The sequence below is a fragment of the Chaetodon auriga genome, chromosome 24, assembly GCF_051107435.1.
Source record: "Chaetodon auriga isolate fChaAug3 chromosome 24, fChaAug3.hap1, whole genome shotgun sequence".
Lineage (NCBI taxonomy): Eukaryota > Metazoa > Chordata > Actinopteri > Chaetodontiformes > Chaetodontidae > Chaetodon > Chaetodon auriga.
Genome location: NC_135097.1, coordinates 16,423,186 through 16,445,838, shown reverse-complemented (window position 1 = coordinate 16,445,838; position 22,653 = coordinate 16,423,186). Strand labels below are relative to the sequence as shown.

The window sequence follows — 22,653 nt, the reverse complement described above, 5'->3', positions numbered from 1 at the left end:
TATTCTTACCTACTGGAATTCAACGCTAGGGCTAGCTTCTATTTCATTTACATTCATTTACTTATTATAATCTTATTTACTAAATTACTATTTACTAATAGTAGAATATAATCACCAGTGTTTACTAACTTATAACTAACGCTCAATGTTAATCTGTTTCTAGAAAATCAGACCAAAATAGCTCCATTACAGACATATTTAAAGAGGAACTCCACTAATTTTATACATCAGCGTACATGCATTTGTAAAAAAGGGTCTCGACTTGGAGCTGGAGCTGAAGGCTGATGAATGTCCTCAAGTGATGTCACTTGAGTCCATACCAGTAAGGGATGACCACCACAAACATGCTAGTTAGTTGTCTCACGTTGGCTGTTGAGCTAACTTGCTAACGCTACAGTTTCACACGAGTATATGGTGCTTCAGAGCTCCTGCTTCAGGTAATAAAATGAAAATATTGATATCACAGAGGTATAACTGAGTGATTTTGACTTCTGTCAGCTGACTACACAGATGCTTTCAAGCCCTTAACTTTGAGGAACTGACCCACAGCCGACACTAGACCTTTCACCGACAGCAAAAACACTCAAACCACTTGTTAACTTTTTACCATATCAAAACAGCAGAGTGGCGCCTCCCTCTCCATCAGACCCCCCTTACAGACACTTAGGGAAAGTTGTAGTGACGTTATCAGGTCTGCTCAACTCAAGGGGGATGAAACGGGTGACAGTTACAAAACTGTACCCAAACAGGGGGGCTGAGGGCATTGTTACTATTTTATCATGCAAATGAAGCTTTTGGGTGCACTCCGTTTTTTTAATGAAAAGTGTTCAAGTGTAAAAGAGTCAAAAAACATGGCACACAACGGCGACACAATCTCTGGCCAACACATCCACCCACGCAGTCTGAGTAATTCAGTTCAACTGCACTATGGAGAAGGGAGACGGGAAAAAATATTCTTAAAAACTAAAATTTCTGCCTCTCAGTTGCCTCCACCAACCAGCCAAGATGCTCATAATGTATGCAGTGAAGATCTATACAGAAGATCTTTACAATCAGCGCAGTTTCAAGATTGGCTTCACCAATTCAGTGTCTGATCAAATGTGAAATACAGTCACAGTCTCCTTCTGTTCCTGAGTTCTGGTGCTGAATCATGGACAGAAAAGTGTTCCTGCAGAACTTTATGATGTCACAGTGAAGCTGACCTTTGAACCTTTGGATATAAAATGCCATTTGTGGGACATTGTGTCGCAACTGGCAACCATTCCTAAGTTATGGTCAAAAATGTGTTTTGTGTGGTCACAGTAACCTTTGATGACTAAATTCTGATCAGTTCATCTTTGAGTCCGAGTGGATGTTTGTGCCAGATCGGAAGAAATCCCCTCGCGGCCTTCATGAAATATTGCATTCATGAGTATGGGACGGACATGAGATCATAGCAACATTTGGCCTTTGACCACTGAAATCGAATCACTTCAAATGTTCACAAGTGAACATTTGAGCCAAATTTGAAGAACTTCCCTCAAGGCGCTCCTGAGATGCTGCGTTCACGAGAATGGGACGGACGGACAACCTGGAAACATAATGCATGCAGCGACTGTCACCAGCGCGGAGGCGTAATGATGCCGTCCTTCAGCGTTTCACACCAAGCTATTCCCTCTAGACCTCGTCATCTCCTAGAGAGACTATAGAGTTCCAGACTTTTTAACAACAATACAGGGTGAGATACAGAACTGCAGAGGAAGCAGCTTCAACCATCAGCTGCCTCAGAGGACTGCGGTGCAGCATGCTGAATCTGGAGTGTGTGCCTGGAGTTGTTACACATGTGGAAATGCACTGTGGTGTAGGATGTAGGAAATCTGTAGTTGAATTAGAGGAAGCAGGCACCTTCAGTTCACACACCAATGATCCACTGCAGTGTATGGTACGTACCTGTTGCAGTATATGTCCTTCTCTTAGTGTCATCAGTCTTTTGTGCAGTTCCACCAGCTCATCCAGGTAAGCCTGGGAAACACATAACATATGCCACTTTACACAGAAAGCTGCTGAAGGCGCAGGATCATGAACACACGCTCAACCAGCATCTCGTCCCAGGCTGCGGCATTTCACAAACACCCAGCTCCTGGCTTACATACACACAGCTGTAATTCTTCAATACTAGTGCTGATATGATACCCGAGTTTTCATACCTTTTGGATACGTTTTTGATGCATTACATTCAGAAATATGAATGATCTATTGTCCACAAAACCCCTTTCTTCCATGTGGCACAAGAAGCCAAAGTTCTCAACATCAACACAAGCAGCTGTGTGACAACTTCGCTGAAATAATAGTTTAAAAAAGGAATCATTTTGATTTAAATTAGGATCCATATGATCAGAAAACAAGTAAATAAGATTATGAATCTGACCAGAAGTTAACAACAGAGCTGCCAGTTTTCCCCTAAAGTAGCTTTAAATCTGGACAAATACAACAGTTTCACATGTATACTCTTTGCCAACATGTTGGGCATCTTATACTGAAAAACTAAACACAGACGCCATGCTTACCTTGTCACAATCTAGGTTTTTGTTCTTGTCCTGCTTGTTCTGCTTGGTGGGACTCTTCACTTCCAGTATCTGAGGACAGAGTAAACACATCGAGTCAAACTCACTCTGCGTTACGTGGAGTTAAACACGTTAACACCTGGGGTCCCCTTGTGGTACATTGCATTACACTGACAACATACCTGATGCATGAAATAACATCAGCTCACCTGGTTATTAGTAGTCTTTATTAATGGTGGGGCTTCATTGCGGGATGGGGGCGAGGGCGAGGAGCTGTCACTCTCACTGCCATCACTCAAACTGACCCTGGAGGTGGGTGGGTGGGTGGGGTCACAGTGGAGAAGCAGAAGATGCTTTAAACCTCTCTGAAGGCTGCTGAGCTGCATAATGCAACTTTAAGCTGTGATAAAGTACATCTTATACATAATGACGCCGGCGGTGAAGGTCAGGGTTTTTTTGTAAACCCATCAAATAACTGATTTTTTTGGCTGCTTGAGGGCAGCAGAAGAAGCTGTAGACACAACATCTGACATATTATCACTTAAAAAAAGCTGATATGGCTAATGTGTTAGCAAACACATCCTGCAGACACAGAGCGATATTGGCAGTCATTTGGAGTTGTGTTTGTGTCCACCTGATGAATATTGACAGGCTCTGATCTTGATCTCCACCAAATCCTGAGAAAAATATCTGGCTTTAAAGCTACTCACAATTTGTTTTTCAGCGCAATATGTAAGTCCTGCACGATCATGGCTAGATGTATGGAGCGCTCAAAAATTGCCTTTCCTGCAGTAGAACACAGCTAAAATGGCCAGAACTCCTCAAAATTTTTTAAAGACAACATGTCTTGGCATCAGCAAGATGGTGGTTTAAGCCATCATCAGTCTGCAGACTGATTTATACTTTTATATATCTAACAATGCCGCCCTTGCTGCAGTGGTATAGCCAACCTGAAAGCACATTTCCTGGCACTCAGGAGAGGGTACAGGAAAGTAAATCGAGCGTAAAGCATAAATTTAGGCAAGTTCTGACTGGAGTCTTCCGCATTATGCGGTGATCCGAGCCCTATGCCAAACCCAGACTTGTTCTTGACAGCAAGCTCACCATTCTGCTTGTGAGGACACGCCAGAATCCTCAAACCTGCTCCCCAACAGCCCACACAGCTGCAGTCAACTATTCAGAAGTCCACGGCTTCTGTATCCCCTCAGTGTTTGCTGCCTGTTACAGTTTCAAGAAACGAATATGTGTCGCACAGGTCAGTCAAGAAACAGGCTCGTCGCGACCGTTTACTAACCTGCGCTGGTGGTGTGTGAGATGTGTGTGCGCGGGTCGCTCCAGGTCAGAGTCCATGTCGTTGTCGTCGTCGTCCTCTGAATCGTCATCGTTGTCGTCTGAGTGCAGATCCTGCATGACCGACTGCAACGGGCCCAGCACTGTGTCAGCAGAACACAGAAGACCACACTGACATTGATTTCTTTCTTTCTTTCTTTTTTTTTTTTTGGTTATCATTTCCAATGAAGCACACGTAAAAACATGCACAAGGCAGCGCATCATGCTGTGAGGTGCAGGGGTGGTCCAGGAGAGCTTGTGGCACTTGTGCGGCTCTCAGCTCCAAACCCACTGAAGATGTTCATCTTTAAAAACAGCTGGACAAACGTCACTGAAACAGACTATTTTCAGTGGTGGGTTAATCCACATTTGGTGCTCTACGGAGTGTTTGGGGCAGCAGGCCGGTGTGTGCGGGACTGTGTGTGTTCATGGTAATGAAGGGTCACCCTGTGCAACACCGTGGCTCACTGATGTGCAGTGGAGGTCATTACAGGGTGCGAGAGGACACATGTGCAACGTGTTGCTGGCTCAGCAGTGATGAGTGCTCTGGAGGGTGGTACCACATCCATGGTCTAACACCCCATTATTAACATGACTGCAGAGAGATGCATGAGTCTTCATGCATATAGACAAGCTGGAAAAAATAGTCTCCATGCAGATGTGCAAAGGATTCTGGGAGCCTCACAGGTCACAGAGGGACTGTTACCTGTGTGAGTGGGGGCAGGAATAGCCACCCTTTTCCTGATGATGAAGTCCACCACTGCATCCAGAGAAAATTACAGACAAACAAGCAGCGGTCACCCTCAAGGAAAGACGCAAAGACTAACTTTCACTCTATGCATTCAGTACTTAGATCTGGGGATTGCAGTGGAATAAAGTCCAAATATTTTGAGAATTAAGTCAGAATGAAGCAAAAAAAAAGTCATGGGAAAAGGCGACTGAAACACGGAACATTCTGACTTTAGACTTTAAATATTCTCACGTTTTCCTGTAAAACAACCTTATAATCTTGAAATAGACTTTTACAACTTTTCACTTATAATGTTTTCCTCAAAATTCCTTCATTATTCTTACAACAACGTAATGTTTTCAAAATATTACAGCTTAATCCTTGAAATGTTCTGACTTTTTTTTCCCCCTCCACCAGTGGCCCCAATTGCAGTGCAGTCCCTCATTTCATCATTTGTCTGAACACTCCCTCCTCTATTTACATTCCAGTAGGCACGCAGTGAGACAGGTATTCCATATCTTAAAGTGTCTTTAATCTCAGAGCAAACAGGCAAGATAACAAAGCTCAGTCAGAGAGGAGTAACGAGTAACAGTGCAGTTTAAATTCGAACGTCGACTCAGCTCCTTTCATTTCAGCCAAACACACTGGACCAGAGGTTTCACTGAAACCACCAGATGCTGCGAATGACTGACTGAAAAAGACAACAAACATCCGATCAGCTGGAACTTGCGCATGTTCCACATAATTACCTTGTCGTTTGTGGTGCGTGGGAGCAAAGCCTGAACTGGAGCTGGAACTGGCTGGACTGGGCTGTTCAGACTGGGAGGAAGAAGAGAAAAGAAAGGAGTTAGAAACAAAAGACACAATATAGATAGAGCATGCATAATGGGAACAGGCTCCACCTGGACCAATACGACTTCTGGAAGAAAAGCTTTTATCTCCTGGCCGTATCGCTCAGCCCTCGTGGACACGGTTTCGTCACATTCAGAGGCTTCTGCATGTCAGCAACCAGCTGGTTCCTTGACTGAAGACTTTGAAGTGAGTTTAAGTGCTGCTTTCGTTGTGAGGTGGCATATTAGTCTGTCTTTGTCAGCGCTAATTCTTTGAAGTCTCCCGAGCGTCAGGGCCAACATCCATCCAGCAAACCCGCACAGAGTTCAGCCGCGCTGCCGGCTTCGTGTGAAAAGAGCCAGGCCGTCTTCACTGCTCTTTCCTCAGGTCTACACTTGGCTCCATAAATCACTCGCTGTAATGATTTGCTGCACACATGCAGCAAACGACACGGAGACAGAGCTGAGGCGTAAGAGCGCTCGCTGCATTTAGTGTGGAATGTTTAAGTTCAACGTCATGTGTGTGACTGCGCTCAAATAATCATCATGTCAGTCCACCACAGAGACTGGCTTGTGGCTCGGTCGTAGGTCCAAACACGAGCCTTACTGCATTTTGAGTTTTAATGACTCTTATGGTAACAGAGGCCAGTACGGCTCTTTCAGAAGGCAGTGAAAAGCACCCACAAACGCTCCCACAGAGGAGTCAACGTCAGCTTTTGGATCTGTTAGACAGCACCAATCAGTGGGCCACATCTGCTCTCTGCAGGGATCCCAGGTGTGCACAGGTGAGAGAATAGTTAGAGCTCCAAACACTGCACGGATTCTCTTCTCCACATTCCTGACGTGCACTTCTGCCACTGCAGAGTCGCACAAACCGCCTGTCGGCCATGATGGCAGACTTTTAGAGAAGCATTGGGAGAATGCTAATGAAACAGAGATAAATTCTGAACAACAGCCAAGAGAAAAATCTGGGCCAGTTTGGTTCACTGTTATCAGAAAAATCTTCATATTTCTGTGTGTAGTCTCCCTTGTGTGCTTGTTCCAGCAAACCACATGAACTCTCTGGCAAATATCAGAAGAACCTCATGCCTCATAATAGGACACTTCCTCTGATGAAGCTGTGAGCGGGCACCTGACTTCAAGCCTCATGACTGTCTTCAAGACACTGTGGCAAACACACGACGCAGCACTGCAACAAATATCTAACAAGCCATTTGTGCCAACTGGATGCAGGTCTGAATCACTCCTTTAGTGTTAAATGAGGGACTCGTGTGGTTTAAGGACAGAGAAAGGGAAAATGACCTGCTGACAATACCTGTCGCACCAGTCTCACATTTACTTTATAGGTGTTAATTAAATGTAAGACTTTTATTCCTTCTCAGGCCATTTTAAGGCAACAGAATCCAATACTTTTTGAGACATTTCAAGATCCCCTGTTAGTTTTCCAGCATCAACAGGCACGCTGCAGGAATCGTCTTTATTGCGCTCTCACATGGGCAGATATTTTCTTTCACAGCCTGATTCATCTCAGGAAGGGGGAAGGAAATACATGAAATCACCATGCGTGTTCCGACAGTGGGAAGCGACCGCAAATGCGCCGTGGAGGTGAAATTGTTCATCGTTGTTGTAGTGTACAAAAAGGAAAGGCTGTGAGAAAAAAAAAATGTTTACTCCGTCGGTCAATGAGCTCGCACACATGGCAGCAATCAGAGCTGCAGGCAGGAGACAGTGGAGTCACAGTCATTCTGTTTTTTAACTCTCAGTTTAATGTGGGTTGTGTGCATGCTTCCCGTATGACAGAGGTATCACAGTACTTAACCAGCTAGTTAGAAAACCAAAACACTTCTGTATTTCTGGTAAGCATGGACTCAGGAGATAAAGTCTGCAGTCTCTCCTACACTCTGCTCTGCTGGCTACCTCTGATCACTTTGATGCAGAATCATTTGTTGCTCTCCATCCTCTTCGAAGTTTCACAGCTCATAAAATTCAACATGGATGCAGTGTGAGAGTGTGAGCGCTCAGGGGAAGAAGGAGCTCATGCTAGCAGTCTTGGCTGCAGATGAAATGAACATCCAGACAGTTTTTGATTATATGGCTCCTGATTTGTTGACAGTTCTGAAGAGCTTTGAAAGTGAATGCTATTCCGTGCCTTTTGCCCAGCTGTAAGTACTGTGGTTTGGGATAACAGCCAAAGAAACTGTGGAATCACTGGGAGGTCAATTAATCTACTAATGAAGTGCAGTTTTTCCCTCTATCTGACTTAGAGTGTGTTTCTTTATGCTCCATTATAAAATGGTCAATGTGTTTCTTCATCTGGCCGTTTCATTTAATTACAGCCTTTTTCCAAAATGCTGTGTGTGTTTCATTCAATGGCAACTTTTCAGTTTTCACAAGCCGCAGTGTCCTGCAGTTACTTTCAGGGGCTGTCCATTGAGATGGGTCAAGCACATGTGACGTCACATCGAAACAAGGACAACTGTAACAAACTGAATGACTCTAACTGCTGTTTTACAACTGAATCAATATCGACCAGGACAACCAACACTTAAAAGGAAAGAACAATCACAGCACAGCTGCGACAACTTTTGATAACTGACACTCAGTTTGAGTCACTTTTGAAGGCAAAATTCTCTGGTTTCAGCTGCTTTACGCTCCTCTGTGATAATAAACTCAATAACTTTGAGTATTGGATTGTTAATTGGCCAAAACAAGAGCTTCAAACACGTCACCTTGGGGAAATCTGGATGGCCATTTTTCATAACTTTGTGATATTCTACTGAACAAATGGCTAATCAATTTATTGAGATAACAGCTGACAGATGAATCAAAAAGAAGATAATCAGGAGTTGCAGCTCAACGATGACGTACGAGCCTCATCTGTACTCACTTTGCTTGCAATGTTGCGGTCCTCAAACCTTCTGATGGTAAAATTCATGAGCTTGTGTGATATTTTTTTTTTTGCTTCTTTCACAGTTGATGATTCAACACTTGTGTCTGTAAGACTTCCTGGAGTGCAAGAAATTTGCTTTGTCATCTGCTGGGCATTAATAGTTAAAAGGCAGAGCATTAGACCATAATAGTGATGGACTGCAGTGCAGTTTTCTTGGGCTCTTACAGGTTACTAGCACCACCTGCCTGTCTGTACACCATCTCCATATCACTACTAACAAAAACCACTACCACAGCCGAGAGGAGGAACATGACATTTGTGATCTCGGCGTAGGGATTTTCCTCTTGGTCAGTGACCTAAAATGCAGGCTAGCTAGAGCTAAACAGACAAGGAGCCTGGTTTACTGGTCCTGCTGTGGCTGCTCTGCGTCTGTTTGACTGGTAAAAGGCGTCTCATCTGTGGAAAATCTAAATAAAACTGCACACGGAGGCAGGAGCGTTGGATTTGCAACGCCCTCTGAAACCAGTGAGACTCACAGAAATAGAAAGTTGGTTAGCGGCTTTGTTACTGTTGTTAATGTTGGCATCAGAATGTTTCACCACAAAAATATAGTAAACCGGTGTAGCAGCACATCTCTAATAGCTAGTCGAGATGTTGCATTTTTTTTAGATTGTGTGCATTTGAAGCATCCTCGCGTGAAAAATACAGCAGAACTACGAGGAAGATCCCAAAGATTGACAAGTTCTTCAAATTTCTGTTGTCAAGCAGCGTTTTCTCATATTACACATAGTTACACTTCATTGCGTGCAATGTTTAAACCGGAGTCAAATTCCTTTTAAGTGCACACATACTTGGTAGTTTTTACCTAATCAAAAGTCATTATTCAATGAAATTCACACGTCATGGAAAGCCCTGTTTCCAAAAGCCGAGCTGCATCTGACCACAGTTGGGAGGAGGCTTGTGAAGCCACGCTGGATGATGTGTGTCACCCACTCACATCCCTCAAATGTGCGTTTAAAGTGTGTCACTGTGTCAGTCTACAGGGAGCCTAAAATGCACCTAGATGTTAGTGTAAAAACAAGGCTGCAAGCAGCACAAGAAAACAGAAAAGTGGCGATAAAGGTACCTCCAGCAGAAACCTGAGAGAAAAAGAGGAGTGAGGACAAAAGGAAGAGTGACTTCAATGGCTGTCACCTCCTACAAACAACACACAGCTGGTCTGTTGGTTTATGGGACAGCTTCTTCAGGGTGCCATAAATCTTACCACCGCTCCTCTTTTAGGGCTTTTGTCCTGCTTCAGTCAAAGCCACCAAAGCTGCCCTCTTCAAAGAAAATAAATGGTCTTTAGTCAGAGTCTCTGGCATCAATCTGCCGTCATCCCTTAACTCTTGGCACAGTTAGGACAGCCAAAAAGAAATGCCAGCAAACAAGACCAGACTGACCAAGACTATTTGGTTTGCTTGTGTGATCCAGCAGGGGCTGTCCAAACAAAACTATTTTAATGTGAATTAAGAAGCCTTTCAGTTTGACACTGTGGATTCATTCAAACAAAGCCAACTCGTTTACACTGACACTGCTGCGGTTTGCAGCACAAATTACAGATATTAAATATGCATTAATTCACCGTCAATCAAACTTGTGCTTTAACATTGGCAATAATATTACATGAGTCATCTTTGTAATATCACATACCTTAATATTTGAACAAAAAGCCATCTACACATCTACACTCAGCCTGTGGCCATATCCAGTGTGCTAAAAACCAGGCTCTCATGCTAACACGCCAGCCTACTTCCCTTCATGTCATTACCTTCTCCACATTTCCTCCTCTCTGCTGTTTCTGGCCCAGTGCTCAGTGGAAAAGACTGAGATCAAACAAGTGGTCACATGAGAAATGAGAGCGGCGCGCTGGGTCGGCCACCGGGGTTGCTAGCCTGGGGAGAGTCAAACACCTGGCATTTGTCACCCCGCATCCCCTTTACAACCAACTCGACCCCCAGTCCCTCTATGGGAGAACTGAAAGGCATTTACATACAGTGCAGTCAAAAACATAGATTCTGCTAGTGCTAAGTAATACCTCCCCTGGCTAAACAAGCTATCCTGACAGAGAACCATACATAAAGACCCACGCTTTACACAAACATTTGAGAATAGAAATGAAAACACCGTCACATAAAATAAAACTGCTCAAAGCAGGGGGATTCAGACCTTTCTTCCACAAACGCTCACCCATTTTCTTCTTTCAAAAGCTGAAAGGATTAAAGGGGAACTCCATGCTATTCACTGCCGCGTCCCCCCTTTCTCCTCAGGTGTTGTAAACCCATAAATCTTTCTTGTCTTCCATTTCGCTTGAAAACAGCCCTTCTTTATGGGGAGGTTCTCCACCAAATGTGCGCAGACCAGGCAACCCAGTCAAACGCCTATACATGAAAGGAGCCACTGTAGACAGTTTTTCTAATCCTGCTCTTGAGGTGGAGCTGCAGAGGAACACTTTATAAGTTTGTAAGTGAGCACATTCTAGATCTGTATTCAATTATTTCCAACATGAACATATTTTAAGTGGACAAAAATCATTTGCTGTCAACAAGGCAACAAAACTGCATCTTCTAGCAATCTTACTTCAGTTTTGGCCACTTCCTGTTTGGCCACCCAGTCGAACGCAGCTGAACTCCCACAAGGTTTATTGGTGCACACCCCTTCTCTCCCATTCTACCGTCCAACCCCCTGGAGTCCACCAGACCACCATTAAAGAATACTCTCTCGCTGCTGGTTCTTTGATTTTATAGCCCTTCCACACAGAGGAAGGACTGACCACCAACAGATCTTCCCCCTTAAAGCCTTAGAAGAATTGGATACCTTTCCACAACCCCTCCCTGCACCACTTTTTCCAGTTAAGTGGTCTGAAAGCTCAAATCAGAGTTCAATGTGCTGGACTTGTACAAGCACCAGTCAGCTGCTCCTAAAACCTCCATCATGATAAAAGGGACATGGGTCTCCTTGCTGTAAGTGTATACATGTGCTAAATATGATGCTTGACTCTTGTAAAGGGCACTTATATATTCACATATTATACTTATTTGTAGACACACACACACAAGCACACACACACACTGCTATAAAAATATACAGCACATCCGGTGTATCAGTAGTCTTCTGTAGAGCAGCAGTGTAACAGTCACATAGAATAATCGACAAATTTAAGGCTGCATGTTTATGCAAGAGAAATAAAAAATATACAATAGAATAGATATCGTTTACAACATCTTACTGATGTATACCATTAATAAAAATGGCCCATTTTTTCATTTTTTTTATAAATCTGACATACGTTAAATTAGCTTTATTTAGTATCAGGACGGTCATGTTATCTTAAAATAAGGAGAACTTATTGTGATGTACCAAATTCAACACATTTGTAAGAGTAAAATATTGTAAAATAACTTCATGCCTGTGAAATGTCATTCCCTGTTGCTTGGTTTTGGTATTTCTTGTGTTAGAACATCCAAAAGCAGCACACAATGAAATGATATTGTATGTATGATGGCATAAATTCACTGAGATCTGTTCTGCTCATTTGAAGTGTAATATGGGCGTTTTGTACAGCAATTTACCTTCATGGTCAAATAAAGAAAATACTTGTTGAAAACATGTCCTGTAAAGGTTTGGGTGGTGCCCCGTATGCAGCATTAATGTCCTCTGCCAGTCACATGCCCGTTTAAGTGATGAACTGCACCACTTATGGTTGTTTTTAGAATTGGTAACAGACGTTTTACACTTGTGCTACAAAACTTTTATCCTCTGCAGCCCCGGTGCTTTGTGCAAAAATAGCTAACATACAGCTGTGACTCTTGGTTTCGATAGTATTTAAAAGTCCAAAAAGATTTCAAAAAGATGTTCTACTTACATCTGATTTGGTAGACTGGTCCTCCATGTCAGAGTCATTGGGGTCCACCAGCTCCTGGAATGGTGGAAGTGTCGACACCTTCCTGCGCTCTGCCTCATCACCTTCCTGTCGCAATTTACTTGTTCGCATCTGTGATTTATCCTTCAAGAGTTTCTTATCCAAATGGTGAGCGTCTAAGCTTGACGTCTGCTTCCCTGATGCATCCCCAAATCCCTTTTTACGTTTTTTGGTCAGGTGATCGTCACCTTCGGGGATGGACAGACGCTTGTTTGGCCCTGACACATGGTTCATTCCATCAGTCCGATGCTCCTTGGACAAAGACTTGGGTTCCTTGAAGCCCATCTTAGGATTGATATCTCTAAGTGGCTGGTTCTCTTTGGGTTTCCTGGAAGGTTCTTTGGAGGCTTTGCTGGGTTCCCAGCCAGAGTCTCTGAAGGCACTTTTGGGCTCTTTCAAGTCTTTTGGAGGCTTGTCTTTATGGTCCTTGGAGGGTTTGTGGAGTTTGGAGAAGCTGCTGTTGGTGCTGGTGGTTGTGGCGGTGGTAAGAAGGGTAGTACAGCTTCCTTTGGAACCATCCTGTGGATTAAAGCCAACATGTGAGAAAGATCATACACTGTATGAACACATCCTGCAGAACAAAAGACAATATGCAAAACATTCATTTTTGGGTTGCTAGTAGTCTAAATCATGATGTACACCTGTATGATGGCAAGTTAAGTCCTGTGCGAAAAAACAAGAAATTCCATCCAACATTCAGGATGCTAGAACAGAATTACACAAAATCATCCAAGACACAAAAGAAAAAACTTCAGCTCTCAGGATTATGCAGCAGGGTAGAGGGAAATCCCACTTAAGGTCAGTGGGCAAACATAATAGGGCAAGGGCATAACTGGCCACTGAGAAATCCTGCTGTCTGAGGATAGACCTGGACCTGTGCTGCTGTGATAACAACTGAAAGCAAATACATCTGATAATAGCTCAATAATGCAAAATATGAAAAACAGGAGCCCATTTTTTTCAAATCTCATCTATTCCAAGCAGTGTTCAAACCCCTTCCTTGTTTGTATTGAGTGGACTTTGGACGGTGCTTTAGACAACATGTAGATCTTCTACACTGCATAGTGCCAAACAACAAAGTGAGCAAAAACCAGGCAGCGAGGTCAAATGAAGATTAATCCTCTGCTTTTTACACAAGAGAAAACATGCATGCCACCCTGCAGTTTGGCATTACCATCTGTGAAAAGAAGTCTATTCTTAAAAGAAAATCAAAAGGATCTTCTTAGTCCCCATCTATGGGCTTAAAGAGCAAACTCGGGACCTCTTTTGAACAGTGCTGTTCAGTGGGGTGAAGGGGCCTTTTCAACAGCCACACATGCACAACTTTAAAAGTGGAGCGAAGAGCAATGTGGAGAAAGGAGGAAATGCATTCCTTCTAACGACGGGGGCCATTTGTCCCTGGGTCTCACCTCCAGCCCCCTTGTCAATATTTCATCAATGCAGTAAACCCATTAAAGCAGTCTAGACGACAGGGTGTGTTACAACTCTGCCCAATCACCACTAAAACCTTTCATTTTGTCTATCTGCCGGTGACCCTGGGACCTCAGGATGTAAAGCTGCTGGCTCATTCCAAACTCCAGCATGCAGTGAACCCATTTCCCTCCCAGGGCAGCCCAACATAAAAACTGGTTTAGTGCTCTGGAGGGGACACACAGTGCCTCTACTGCCATCAACATTGAAGAGATCACTAAAGTGGCACTTTTTAACAAACCTTTCAGCACCGTGACATTAGGAGGTTAGCAGGTGACCCAAGCTGATGTAAATCACTGAAGGGCCTATAATAATACTACTGTTGGAGTGGAACTGAAGGCACATCATAATTACAACCAGATACGGAATACATTTTTACCTTATTCTAAGGGTTTCAGCAAGGTCCACCAAGTTACATCTAAGACTTTTTAAGAGCTTTTGAATCCCACACTCAACAGCGTTTAACACCCGTTTCACAATCATACCAGCAAAAGCATGAAAGTATAATGGAAAACCTGTGCAGGTGCAGGCCTAAAAATGATTTATTACTACATTGCATTTTTGTCAGTATCTCCTAGCAGTACATGAAAACTCCTGATGATACGTTTAATGCAATTAATGCCTATAGCAGGCAAGTGAAAATATTCAAGACTTTATCAACTCAATGTAAATTAAATATAGGACTTTTTAGTACCTTCTAAGGCCTTTTATGAGGAAACAAAATATTCTTAAGACCTGCATACATTATTTCAAGTCACACTTTCATTGTATTTTATACAACAGCTCTCTCCATCTATACATTTTTTACTATATAATTACCTTACAGTGCATACAATACACACAGTATATCATTATATTAACACTACAATACTTTCATTTGCTATTTTTAATATATCTTTTCATTCCCACTTATTATACCTACATGTGTAATAATGGAATGCACAATCTCAATAACGGGTTTAGGTTTTATACATGGCTAAATGTTTGTGAAATGAGCAACATTGGTCAAAGTCATGCTTTTTGTAAAATCATACATAAATGGTGTTCACAGCATTTCACTTTCAACCAGGTATCTGATTCTGACCACCTAACTGTAATCACTTAATGCAGAGACTAGTTAACCCAATCCTTGTTGCTCTGATTTTAGGATTCAGTGTGTTTTCTAAAGGAGTATGTGGACATTGCTAGGGATGGTGGGATGGCCCGGGGCAGGGGGGCTGGAAAATTTCCCTTCTTTTCAAATCCCAGTGTCGACAGGTATGCTGCTCTAACACTTTACTCAATAAAGGCTCATCTTATTTTAAAAACACAATTTTTATATTAAACACTGTATATCAGGTGCTGTAGTATCATAATAGGACTTAAATGATGGGGTAAAATGTAAGTATTTAGGGCTTCTCTGGATGTGTATGTGTGTGTGTGGGTGTGTGTGTGTGTGTGTGTGTGTGTGTGCGTGACCTCCTGCTCCACGAGTAATTCATCACACACTGTGTTTAGACTGGAAACTGTTTCCATGTGAAATGGGCCTCTCTAACCTGGCTCTTAAATGACACTATTTAAAAAGGACTAAAAATAACACATAATGGAAACAACATGAGAGCTTATTGACATACATGATTTAGTGCTGCACAATATAATGTCTCAAATCACACATTTCTCTTCACTGACGCTGGACAACATTATTGTCTGAAACTTCTGTGCATTGCGAGCTTTTAAGGACATTGGAGCAAAATGTGGGCTTCTTCAAGCCCTCAGGTTGTCGAAGATTCACAGCACGTCTGAGTCAGTGGAGCAAGTGCTTACGGCCGAGCGGCAGCCAAGATATAGTTTGTTTGAGCCAAAGTGGGATGTCTTTGAAATCCCTGAGTTTAAATATATTGGACGTCTTTGAACCTGCCAAATATGTGGGGGATTAGGGACTGGAGACTTTGAAGGGGTAAAAAGTTTCAGAGCTGGGTGGGGCTGAGAGTGGAGGCAGAGGAGAAGGTTGTTTCGCTCCAGGCTGTGTCTGGAAACAACACTGACCTTTGACCCGTGGAAGCTTTTGCTCTTCTTCGGGTCAGAAAAGGTGGACGTCAGCGAGCTGTTGGGAAGTGTAGGCAGCTTCAGGTGCTGGCCGAACAGGGAGGAGGAGCCCTCCTGCATTACCATCACCTGCCAGAGGAACAGCAACAGACCGAAATAATCAGAGGCGTCTTTGCTTTGAAAGATTTTGCTTTGGGTCAAGTAGGGCTGGGTATCGAAGTTAAATCCTTTTCAGTACCGTTGGTGTGGATTGATCAAAGAACATATAACAAGTTAATTGCTGCACTCTGGAGGTGTCGGTAAGTAAATAATATTGACACCTCACTCTTGTCACACAAATGAAAACCAACACAATCGATCTAGAATTGTTTGGAAAGCAAAGTGATTGTTGGTTACTTCAAGTGGTCCAGTATGAACTAAGAGTAATCACTTATTAGACTCAAGGATGACCTAATCGTTATGCATTAGTGCAGTGCCATTTTCAATGCCAAGAGCCTCAAATGTCAAACATTCTAATGTGTAAAGCTGCATGGTTTTCCTGGAACATCTTGCAGACGTTACAGGGCTACAAAGATAGCCAGAATATGCAAGTAAAGACAACACAGCTGCCTCAGTGTGACTGTATGAGTGCTGAGGAACACAATGGTAAATCTCCCAGCCAGGAGTGCTGCTATCATTACACCGAAAGCTATTTGAAACCACTTTATACAGGTGTCCAAATCTTCATTCATCTTTTTTCATCCAAGACCCCCAAAGCATGCTGGAAATCTTACTTTTGAGTCTTCTGCACTTCGTTTGTGGGGATCCCGTTGCTGTTTAAGATAGGGACGACAAAAGAGAGAGATAATTATCCCATACAGCTTAATCCTATTAAATACAAATAATTTAAGCTTAGCCAAGTGTTGGTAGCATTATTTATCAATGTCCATATCTGTGGAATACAGAGTGGTAAAGTAACCTGGAAGTGAATGAACAGAGTAACGACACTGAAGACCCTTCAGACTCTCATCCTGACAAAAGAGAATGTAAGCTTCGACGTGATCTGTGTCAGCACTTGAGTCCTTTCTGAGGCTAAGGTGGGAGTGCGGGGCAAAGTAAATACAGAGCACTTAGCTCCAGTCATAAAACCTCCAGACTACAGGGGTCCTCTGGCTGTGTGCCAACAGACTGACTGCACCCAGCACTGGAGAAGCAGCTAGCGTGTCCCAAACTGATCCTAAGGCTTGATATCAGGGCAGATTTGTGCATATTTTAATGATCGTTTTGACTAAAATAAAGCAGATAACTGAACTCTGCTATATTTTGTTGACATCAGCCTTGTAATGCTGCAGCGTGGCTCTCCTTAATGACAGCTGGCCTCTGCACTGCAAGCATTTAGCTTCAAATGCGAGTCAAAATTAGAGAATGTGAAACATTATTTGGTTGCACCGGTTATTGACTCAGCTAGCTCCGACTATAATGAAGCTGTTATCTCTCCTCTCTTATTAGCAAAAAGCAATTAACACAACAGTCAGCAAGCAGCTTCTCATTTTTAGCTGGCACAGACCGTCGCTCTCACCATTTAAAATGACAAACAATGCTGGGGGCAGCTTGTGAGTAACTTGATGACTGGCCAAACTTCAGCTTGCCTGTTGTCGGCTTTTTGTGCTCTCTGCAAGCCGGTGCACTCACCCAAAGATTGTTTATGAGGTAATAGAGGCACCACTGTACACCAGCGAGTGGACTGAGTGTTCCTGTAATTGCGACTTCTCTCTACTGCAGCTCATTGCATCATGTCCGTTTCAGGAGTCACACTCTCCATATTAAACTTTTATCTCCATCATATCAATAATTCAAGCTTATCAACTTCATAGCTTTGAGCCAAGATGTGAAAAGTGAGGTGGGCCAAATCTCAGATTGGACGGTATCAGGAAAAAAAAAAAAAGATCAGGGACATTACACTTACAGTTAATGACTAGATCAGCTAATCTCAGTTTTGGCTACATTTAAAATCATTTGTTCAGCACTGTATAGGTTTCATTATATCCTGTACGTTGAGGAACAGTTCTTAAATAAAATGATAAAATCGAAGAGAAGCTCAGACAATACCGGTCAAACAATAAAGCAGCCTCTTCAGAGCAGAGCAGGAGAACAGATAACAGGCGCGGTTCGGTTACACCTAATGTACTGTAACAGAATGATTTGGTGCTCACAGTCACTAACAGCTGTGGAGCCTCAGAGTTAAACAAAGAGCAGTTTCTCAGGGCTGGAAATGTTTAGAAAAAAAAAAAATGTGATCGTGCCATTAAATAAAATCTGGCATCATTTCTCAGATTTTACTCCTGGAATATTGAACTCCAAACTCCAAAATTAGCCTTGATTGGTCTCATGTTTCATCTGTAAGACACACACACGTTAATGCCTTTGTTCGCTATCTGTGATGCGAAAACATCAGATTTCCACACAGAGAAATAATAAGTGCGCTTTCTGCTCATAGTTCAGTCCTAAAATCTTCTCTCCAGCCAGGCTTCTGACAGCTCTGTGAGCCAAACACTCAGTCACAGTGGATGGCAGTAGAGGAGTCTGTACCAGCATCTGGTTCTAAACTAGTTTAGCAGACTTCACTCACACTCAGCACCGGAGCTGAGAGTGTTGGAGCAGTGAACAGAAACAAGCCATGCTGCTCCCCGTGTCTATCGCGCCTCTCTAATTCCATCAGTACGCTTTGTTGTCATTTAGTAACTTGGTTTGTCAAGTTTACATCCTTCCATTCTGTTGCTCCATGATGTCGCTACAAAAAGTGATCTGACTGATAAAATGCAAGCTGACTTCTCGACTAATGACTTGAATGATCGACTTTCAAATTGCAGATTGATGGTGTAGAAGTATGTGTGAGAGGGTACAAGAGTATTTCTGGAAAACAGCAATCTCCATCGACTTTCCCTGGAAAAATAGAGTTTTTGGCGTTACGTAGCAGCAGCAGAAGTTTCTGTATCACATTAAGAGATGTCACTCAATCCCTCACACTCCTACCCCTCCGGCTTTCAGTAGCTTCCTACGAAACTCCTCTGTTGGGTTGTTGAAGGTGAGCTTCTCACAGCGGAGATGATTGACAGGCGGGTGGCCCTCCAGGTGCAGGAACAAGTCGTAATCAAAGCGAACTTTCTTCGGTTCTTCCTAAGGAGAAGCGGTGATCCACCCAAAGAGAGAAAAGAGGCGAACAGTCACAGTCAGTCTATCAGACCTTACTCAACATCATGTTCACTTTGCTGGTGATTAACACTTAAATGCACCTTGTTTTTGAAGTAAACTTCAATGGGCAAGATGAAGCCAGCGTATCCAGACTCCTCCACTTTGTACGGTGGATCCTTGCACACTGAAATAAAAAATAAATGTAATATTAAAGAGAGACCATCGACCTTCAAAACAAGGTGACTAGCAAAGCAGAAAGACTGGTTTAAATTCATCAAGTTCGATGAAATACAAAGCAGCTGCCCTCATCCAATCGCTTTTGAGTGCACAGCAGCAGCAGCCTGTGTGTGTGGTGGCGGTTGCTGGGGGACAGGCACTCTGCTGAACACCAATAGTCCAAACTATTATTATATCGATCACATTCTCTCACCATTCAGGACGCAAAAATCAGGTGAAGTAGTGTATGAAATCAACGGTGACTGTGGCGATTGCTTTTGAAAGTCTTTCAGCGTGTCACTGAACGCACTGAGCCACTAAACCTGCAGCTCCATTCTCATGAGATCTCATTAACTCCCATTTTCATTACCTGCGCTGAGAGCAATACAAAAAAAAAAAAGTGGCTTAAATTAGAAGCAGGGCCTTTTAAAGCTTGTGAATCCACCCAGCTCATGACAAGGTGAAGACTCCTCATCCCCATGGGCCTTTAAAGACAAACACAATCAGGTGCTCAGGTGTTCATCCCTGGAGGAGCGTGTTTGTCAGCCTCACTCCCAGTGGACTCCATGGAAGGAGTACCAATTAAGTCCATGTATGTGGAGACCGGAGTGTGTTTACTGAGAGCACACATAAAGGCTGGTCTTAGCTTCGGTTCATCTGCAGATCATGTCACTCTGACTAAAAGCATGGATGGAAAACTTGCTACATCTTATAATGTATCATACATAAGCTACTTTGTTCGGATCCTCATTAGTTGCCTCCCTGGAGATCAGATAAGAATTTCATATGCAGCGATAATACAAATAAGCATCATGTAAAACAACTCATTCCAATTCGAGCTGCAACTAATGGCTATTTCCATTATCAATTAACCTGATGATTATTTTCCATATCCGTTGATTGACTGTGTGATTGACTGTTTAGTTTATCAGCAGATTAAATGACTGTTGCTCAAGAAAATGCAATTTTGCCCTTGAAAACAGTAGTTTTTTGTTTAGTTTCCTCATTAAATCAAAATCAATCAATTTGTGTTGAGTAAAAGCGAGTAAATGAAGGTGTTGTTTGTCAAACTATGACAACCACCACCACCGCTACTGCTGATAATAACAATAGGTTTGATTTTATGGTGCCTGTCATGGTTATCAAGGTTACTTTACATCATAAAAGATCAACAATAAAATAAAAGACTAAACAACAAAGCATCAGAAATTACACACCAACGTAGTTAATAGTAAGACATGCAGCGAGCACAGGGACAAAGCTCAGCAAATGAGTTAGAAAACAATACAGTAGTGAAAAAGAGGATGCAACAGAGAGGAGATCGTTATGTGCCTTATGTGCCACGATTCGGGCATGGAAACTGGATTGGAATTGTTCGCACAGATTATTGTTGTCAAGGTAGAACTGAACTTCTGAACTTCATTTAGGCTCTAAACCAGGTTTTTTCACTGTTGGTCTGATTAAAGCAATTTTTAGTGGAAGGAGGACTGTGTCAGCGGACAGAGAGGAGTTGATAATGGAGGCTATCAGGGAAGGCATGCTCTAACTCGGGTTGTGGGGATTGGCTCCAGGTGACATAGAGGTGTAGGACTGAGAAATGAGCTCAAAAATGGGACTTTCTGTTGGAAGACTGCAGTCATATAGGACAGTGGATGGTGGCAGTTTCATGACACTTGTTGATGGTCAGTTGGTCTGCGTGATGTTAGCAGAGCCAGCTGCTTATGCATAGCTGAAAAACTTCATGTTCATTTTGACTCGAGGTGGTCTGAAGTAACCTTTTCACTGTGGATAAGAGAAATTTCCCTTCACCTGTATTGATGATGTTTGGACAACAAGAGGTTTTAGCTGAGATGGCATTTCTGTAGTGGAGTACATGATGACAATACATTTGTTTATGGACAGCAAGTCCAGTCTTGGTGCAGAGACTCTCCAGGTCGACCTAAAGTCTTGAACTGACGTAGTTCAGGTGTGTATTATTGTAGTCCATTAGATCCTGTAGTGAGAGGGTGGGAGCAGGAAGGGGGTTGAAGATAATTAAACGGATGAGATCTTCTGGTTTAACGTGAAAATACAGCATTATGGTCTGGGATGGCTAGTGCAGCATAGGTGATGGTATATGATGTGATGCCAGAACAGAAAATCATTCTCTGGCGTCCACATTTCCGTGAGACATAAACAGTCCAGGTTGTGATCTGTGATGAAGTCACTGACCACAGGGGTTTTGTTGGCGAGAGATCGGATGTTGTACAGGGCAAACTTACGACAGGCTGCGTCCATATTTTCAGCTGATTTGGCTTGCAGAGTCAGTACTCTGTTGCCGACATGCTGTGTGCTGCGTTTAGAGGAGGATCATGGTCTATAAGGGGAAAGTTCCCATTGAGAGGGTGAATGACAGATGGGGTTGCTGGGGGGAGCTAGCAGGGGGAACAGTACCCTGAGGAGCCACTATAGGCTGAGATGGAGGTTTCAGGGAGAGAATGTGGGATGTAAACAGTGAGTCAAGTGGAGACGACTGCATGGCGTGCTGCGAGTTAGAGGCTAGCACGCAGATGCTCGCCCCGTCGGTCTTCATAAGCGAGGAATGATCCCACAAACAAATTGCAGGTGGACTGGGGTGTCAAATACATTTCATGGCTGTCATCTTGACATTATCATTACAATTACTCTCATTTATTATTATTGTAATTTTTGTAATCACTATAGCTATATCAGCAATGACTATTACATAATATTGCAAAAAACACAATACTGAGGCACATCATGATAATATTGAATCATAACACTAAAACGTTATTATCAATATTAAATTGCGAACATTAAGAAATGTACCACAGACTGTGTGAACGAATGTTTCTCAGGTGAAGCGGAACCCTGTGAGGGTTCAGACTGGATGCCACTTCTCATTGTTGCCAAAACAATAAAAGATGTTTTTTTTTTCAGCATGTTATTTGCTGAATAGGAACATGTTTTTTTAAACAAAAATGAGCCCACACTCTCAAATGAATCAGTGTTAGAGTTTGTAATAACATCATTAAAGGAAGTTGAAACAGTATAACACTAACAAAATTAAAAATCAGCATATAGCTGATCATGATATAATGTAAACAGACTAAGACTCTGACTCAGCATTTGGTGTCATATATCAGTTCTTAACAGGAGCTCAAGAACTATTTGGTCCCTCAGCCAATCCTAAAGCGGGCACATCAGACGTCCGGAAAAACGTAATATCTTTTTTGCATACAACTGACAGCTTGGCTTTCAGCAATGCAGGAGACCTTGGAAATACCTTGAGTCATCCTCTGACTGACCAAGCTCTGGCACCAACCAAATCATCACTGTGCTCTCCTGTTTCTTTTTGGAGCCCTGCCCCTTCAGGGAGCAGCAGTGATTGATGGCTCAGCTGACTACGCCGAGGTCGACCTCACCACTGGGGCCGAGCCAGCCAAAACCCAATACCGCTGAGCAAATATTATGGGTTAGAGTTAATT

General features: G+C 42.9%; 1 protein-coding gene across 2 annotated transcripts in view; it reads right to left on the bottom strand.

Annotated features, from left to right (window-relative positions):
- Nucleotides 1-22,653, bottom strand: part of mllt3 (MLLT3 super elongation complex subunit) — a 49,233-nt gene that overhangs the window by 3,811 nt on the left and 22,769 nt on the right. Inside the window, exons 3-13 of one of the 2 annotated variants that reach the window (XM_076725632.1) lie at nucleotides 19,051-19,133; nucleotides 18,791-18,934; nucleotides 16,552-16,590; nucleotides 15,779-15,907; nucleotides 12,227-12,802; nucleotides 5,352-5,421; nucleotides 4,579-4,632; nucleotides 3,838-3,976; nucleotides 2,753-2,849; nucleotides 2,547-2,615; nucleotides 1,930-2,001 (exon numbers count right to left, since the gene is read on the bottom strand). In XM_076725632.1, the coding sequence (XP_076581747.1) occupies nucleotides 1,930-2,001; nucleotides 2,547-2,615; nucleotides 2,753-2,849; nucleotides 3,838-3,976; nucleotides 4,579-4,632; nucleotides 5,352-5,421; nucleotides 12,227-12,802; nucleotides 15,779-15,907; nucleotides 16,552-16,590; nucleotides 18,791-18,934; nucleotides 19,051-19,133 (1,472 nt within the window). The remainder of the gene's footprint in view (nucleotides 1-1,929; nucleotides 2,002-2,546; nucleotides 2,616-2,752; nucleotides 2,850-3,837; nucleotides 3,977-4,578; nucleotides 4,633-5,351; nucleotides 5,422-12,226; nucleotides 12,803-15,778; nucleotides 15,908-16,551; nucleotides 16,591-18,790; nucleotides 18,935-19,050; nucleotides 19,134-22,653) is intronic. The other variant, XM_076725633.1, reaches the window with a different exon arrangement.